The 6117-nt window shown below is 44.1% G+C and overlaps 1 protein-coding gene across 1 annotated transcript; it reads right to left on the bottom strand.

Moving 5' to 3' along the window:
- Positions 1-1714: 1714 nt before the first annotated feature.
- On the bottom strand, positions 1715-5116 carry LOC310858308 (GTP-binding protein Rhes-like; the record flags this gene model as incomplete). The annotated part of the gene is made up of 3 exons (XM_083764415.1): positions 1715-1924; positions 2844-3125; positions 4940-5116. The coding sequence occupies 3 exons, from the start codon at positions 5114-5116 to the stop codon at positions 1715-1717; spliced, it is 669 nt and encodes a 222-aa protein (XP_083620541.1).
- Between the last annotated feature and the right edge of the window lie 1001 nt (positions 5117-6117).

The raw sequence follows: 6117 nt of genomic DNA, 5'->3' as shown, positions 1-6117 counted from the left end.
ATAAGAGCAGAACAAGAGGACGATGAGTGGACAGATGAATGAGAGAAGAGTGCGCATGTGTGTGTGTGTGTGTGTGTGTGTGTGTGTGTGTGTGTGTGTGTGTGTGTGTGTGTGTGTGTGTGTGCGTGTGTGTGTTTTTATTTATTTATTGGAGATCGGACATGGACTATAATATGATTGTGAGGGATATAAATAGTAAGTCAGTGGGACTTATATTAGAACCACTGAATTACAGTGGGTGTTTGAGTCAGTGAATACATTACATTCATATTCCTTGTCTGTTCCTTGTGCTTCCTTCAATTACCTCATTTGCATATTTAACCCATTCTGGGCGGGAACCCATTTTGGTGTTTTACACACTCAGATCGGGAACCCATATTTGGGTTCTGTACAGTATGTACAGTATTACAAAAATGTAAACATTTTGATTCTGCTATATAAATATTTGAAGTTTTTCAGAAACCTAGGTCAGGATTTAGAGGCGTTTTTAGAATCGGCCTCAGAAAATGTGTAATACAATAAATCCTTGTATTAATTACATTTACCTATACACCTATCACGTATATACGGAGCTCTGTACGCGTAGAGCGGCAGACCTACACTGTAGGCCTACTGTAGGTGAAAATTACAAAATGTGTGATAAATATGAAAAAGCTTTTCCTGTTATAATATATTAATTTACTTATATTGATCCTATAAACAATTTAATATAGGTATGGTTTTGCACACTCAATTCCTAAACTTTTCTTACATTTGTGCAAGTATTTAATAGTTGCTGTATGGATTTGATACAATCTCTTTCAGACTTCCCCCCCTTGAGCCCCCTATACCGGGAATATGAATTCCTGCCATCCGGCCAAGACCCCTGTTACTAAAACCAACAGGTACAAATTCTCATTCATACCTACCTCCATCCGAGCCATCAACAAGGGAAGCAGGAGGAGGTAGAATAGATGTAGTTACACTCAGTGCACTTTATATTTAATGTAACATCTGTATCTTGTGATAATGTATACGTATGTCTGTTGTTATGTATGTTGTACTGTTTGTAATGTCTTTGAGAGCTTTTATTATCTGCTGTAAAACGAAGTGCCCAGTTTGGGAATAAACTTGACCTTGACCTTGAGATATTCTATTTGAACTATTGGTAAAAAATGAAACAAATAAATGGCTGACAATCATCAAAAACAAAAGCCAATTTTATTTACAAGACCAGCATATATTGTAGACTATATGACCACCTGTACACACACAATCACACACGATCGCACACATAGGTGCTGATGATTCTTTATATGCCTAATACAGGTAGTTTAGTAATGTGGATGGATGACCAGAAGACATGAACATGACATGCAGACCAGCTGCTCATATTTCACACAGAGGCAATAAAGCAGGTGTTTGGGTTTCATCTCAAGACCCAAAAATATACCTTTGGCGTCTCCCCAGGACATGGCTCACAAGCCAGACTGTTGCCTCTCACACATTTTCAAATTGTACTCGGGATAAGATACAACATTCTATCTTCTTCAGTGACGGTTCATGATAGGATGGTAGGACAAGATTCTTCAGTGGATGTGTTAACCACTTTGTAGATAGAGCTTTCGTCAGATTGTTTTTCTTTTTAAGAAATCGAGAAAACTGTGAAAATGTTTTGCCTAGAATGACACGGACAGAGTTAATGTGGTGAAGCGCAAAGGATTGGTTTATGAGCTCACGATAAAACACAGCTGTTGTTCTTCTTCAGCGGTGGTCTCTTCTTCACGTCGTTCATGGCGACGATGGCGGGGACGGTGTCTCTGCGGCGCCGCAGTGCCGGGGTCAGCTGGTGTGGCAGGTTGACGTGCTGCAGCAGAGCGCGGAACACGCCCACCGCGTTGCCTCCAGTTTGAGCCGACGCCTCCACGAAGCTGGCGTCCCACTCCTAGAGGGTTGTTGTGAAGAGACTTTTAGTTTGACGATTTAACACAAATTATCGATTTTAATTTTGTTTATTGGGCATTGAATATTGGAATTGGATCCCCATTTAGGAGTGTGTACACAGTAGAAACAAAAACTAGCACACTCAGTCTGTATTATAAATACAATTTGCCAGTGCACGGCTCACAGAGAAAATAATAGCCAGTCCTTCTGGTACTTTTAATTCATTCAAGTCACGAGCAGCATTTTGCCTTAAGGCAAGGGGGTGCATACGTTGGTTAGACATACTAAGGGCCGATTCATACTCCTATTTTAGAGCCGAATAAAAGTCGGTTCGGCGCTGTAGAGACTACAATTTGACGTCATTTGAGGTTCGGGGGGGCGGGTACCGTCCTAAAGTCGGCTCTTCGGTGCTACTGAACATTTCTGACGAGCAGAAATCATTTCGGCACTACAGCGCCGAAACAGCGGTAAAATAGGAGTATGAATCAGCCCTAACAGTCTGACAGGCATTAGTCCGACAACACCGTTGCTCGGACTCGCTCCCGACATGCGTGGCCGGTTAACCTAACCCGTTGCCGGGTGAAACTCACCAGTGGCTCCCGACATGCGTGTCAGGTTAAAACTAACCCATGGCAGGTTAAGACTAACCTGTGGCTTCCTGTGAGGTTAGCTTTAGGGTTTGGGTGTTGGGTAGGGTGTCGTGTCGGACTAATGTCTGTCAGACTGTTAGTACGTCGGACCAAATACATGCACCAGTGCTGGCTAATTATGTTCTTATTAGGAGTACGGTACATTCTCAGAGACATGTTTAGAGGGGTCCGTGGCCTAATGCGTACTAAACGGAGGTTCCTTAAAACATAGAGTTTGAGAAGAACCACTGAAGTAACAACCGCGAAACAACCAGCCATGCACACACACACCTTCTCCACGACGGCCATGACGTCGGCAGCCAGCAACACGCGACCCTCGGCCTCCGTCAGGTCCGCCTTGTTGCCCACCACGGTGATGGGCGGGGCGGGAGCCGAGGAGTCACCCCCCCTCCGCAGCTCCAGGATCTCCTCTCGCAGCCGCCGCACCTCCTCCAGCGAGGCCGGGTCGTCCACGGCGTACACCAGCGCGAACGCGTCGCTGTGGCGGATGCACAGCTGACGCATGGCCGGGAACGAGTAGAAGCCGCTGGTGTCCAGGATCTCCAGGCGCACCTTGAGAGATGAGATCAGATAGATACGGTTTAGATTAGATAAGACCTGTGGTCCAGACACCTTGGCTGGCAATCCAGTCTGGCAGTGTGCCGTGGGTTCAACTCCTGAACCCCCCCCCCCCCCCCCCCCCATTTCTCTCCCCATTTCCTGTCAGCCCACTTTCTATCTATCCCTCTACAAAAATAATAAAATAAAGGCGAAAGCCACAAAAAAACACATTAAGATATAGGGCTGTATTTTGCGTGTCTTAAGTACCAGGTCTTATTCCCTAACTTGAGTAAACTAAAGACCTGGAGGCGTGGTCAATGCATATTCTGAGTGGCCAAAAAGCATTGGCCACTCCAGGTCTTTAGTTTACTCAAGTTAGGCGTTAGGGAATAAGACCTGGTACTTAAGACACGCAAAATACAGCCCTATTAAAGCCCTTTAATGATCTATCAACACTGTCACTACATCACTTGGGGTTAATAGGCCTACATATTTTGTTCCTTTTTTTTAACCAAATGCCATGGGTTCCCAGATTGGACCTTTATTGATCCTGCGGGGAAATGCAGTTATCAAAGGGCAGCACGTACAGCAGTTAAGATACAGCAGCAGGGGTAAGACATCATCACACTCAAATAATCAATCAATAATAAATATAAATATCGTTGCTGTCGATATAATTAAGAATCATTTCAACCACTTTATCCCTATAGTGTCTGCAGTGGCCAAATAAAGTATTTCATGTGGTTCTTGACATGAAAAGGTTTGAACTGAGTGCACACCAGGGGGTCCCAATAAGATGTTTAGCTCACTCTACAGTAAACAAACCAAACCAACATACATTTTAGTTTTAGCCTACATGGAATATCTGAAGTCACGTACGTGCCTCACAGTGCACATTTCCTAAGTTACAAATTATCACCAAATTCGCCAACATTGAGGCAAACGTATACATTGCGAAAGTAGCCAATCTTACAATCTTACAAGCCAACACGTTCTTGACTCAGCTTGTAATTTTTTTTGTCAGCAGCAGTGTAGCACAAAATAAATAGTAAGAGAGTAATTGATCAGGAAACATGGACAACAATATGTGCAAAAGTAAATCTATCTTCACTTACTTCACTACTTAACATAATTAGGCCTACAAGTTTATTTTCAAAACATACTTAACCCCTGTCTGTCTAAACAAAATGTCCAGGGAGAACTCTCCCCAATGTAACAGATGCAAACTGCATTTGGTACCTACCCGCATATGTTCTGGTTTTGTCCAAAAATCAAACCATTTTGGCAAATAATTCATGATCAAATTGAAAAAATCCTTAAAGTAAAATTGAGAAAATCTCCTCTGTTATACCTGTTGGGGCAGACCCAAATGTAAATTTGAGCTCTGCTCATAGGAAATTATTTGATCTATTTAGATTCTTGGCAAAGAAATGTATCTTGATTTTGTGGAAGACAGATGAAATAGGCCTACCCTCAGAACATAATGTGGATGGCCCAAATAATGTCACTACTATACCACTGGAGAGACTCAAGTATGAAACACAAAATAAGGCATCGAAGAGCGCATTTGATTCTGTGTAGGACGGAACCCACCTTAACGTGCACACAACACATGCATTACACAACCCATGTACCTCTTGGATTTTTTTTTTCTCTTTTATTTCTTTGTTTCTTTACTGTTGTTTTTATGTAAGTAACTGTTTTGTATGTAAGTCTGCTGTGTTGTCCTTGTGTCTATGTAAAGAAAACCCTCAAAATAAATAATGGGAAAAAAGAGAGACAGGGAGAGAGAGAGAGAGAGAGAGAGAGAGAGAGAGAGAACGCACTTTTCCTCCGCCTGCAGCATCATACTCCAGCGCGTGGAGCTCCTCCACAGTGGGGGTGTACTTGTGCACGTAGCGGTCGTGCAGGAAGCGGAGGATCAGAGCGCTCTTCCCGACCCCCGCTGCGCCCAGGAACACCAGGCGCACCGTGGTGCTGCCGTCTCCAACAGGCAATGGCATGGTGCTCGGTCCGGTCCGGTCCGCGGCTGGTTGGTTGGTTTAAGTTTGGTATTAAAATAATTAAGACCCAATAGAAAATGTAACTTAAAGTTTAAATTCCATAAAGTGTTATGTTGAATCAATTATTGTGTCCAATGCTCAATCAATTCCGTAGTGATGATGACTCTGCAGTCTGCACACAGCTGCACTGATCATAGGCTGCAGGTGCGCCTTTAGTTCACCACGGTGCAAGTTAACACAGACCTAGGCTAGGCTACTTATAGCCTACAATAGGCTGGAGAGGATGGCTCCGCCCACAGTCACACCTCTCTCTCTCTCTCTCTCTCTCTCTCTCTCTCTCTCTCTCTCTCTCTCTCTCTCTCTCTCTCTCTCTCTCTGTCAAATATACGGACCCTCCCCCCCTCTCTCTCTCTGATAGTCTCTCTTCTTTTGCTCTCACCTCTATTTTTCTCGCCCACCCCTCTCTCTCCCCCATCACCCCCTCTCTCTCCCTGTAGGGGGGACATTGGGAGGTTTGTAGGCATATAATGTATAGGCGAGGCACTACAGTACAGTACAGTACAGTAATAGTATTAAAAAATCACACCCATGTGAAGTGAGGGGCGCTCTTATCATCGTACAACAGAAATGATGGATGTTGAGTCTTATGCTCTGGTTGTGGTGTCGTTGTGTTTTGCTTTTTGCTTCTGACTTTACAGGTATCATATGAGTCTTCTGTAAAGGTTTTAAGCGGTCCGGAATTATTCCGCGATTGGAATTAACAGAAATCTAAATAGGATAAAAATATAGGCTCAAAAGACAAACATAATACATTACAAATGTGGTTGATTCCAATCGATCTGACGATGTGTGTGTGTGTGTGTGCGTGCGTGCGTGCGTGCGTGTGTGCGTGCGTGCGTGCGTGCGTGCGTGCGTGCGTGCGTGCGTGCGTGCGTGCGTGCGTGCGTGCGTGCGTGCGCGTGCGTGCGTGCGTGTGTGTGTGTGTGTGTGAATACCCACAG

Source organism: Protomyctophum parallelum, assembly GCF_964188405.1.
Source record: "Protomyctophum parallelum genome assembly, chromosome: 5".
In the NCBI taxonomy this organism is placed as follows: Eukaryota; Metazoa; Chordata; class Actinopteri; order Myctophiformes; family Myctophidae; genus Protomyctophum; species Protomyctophum parallelum.
This window is presented reverse-complemented; position numbering and strand designations above follow the sequence as displayed.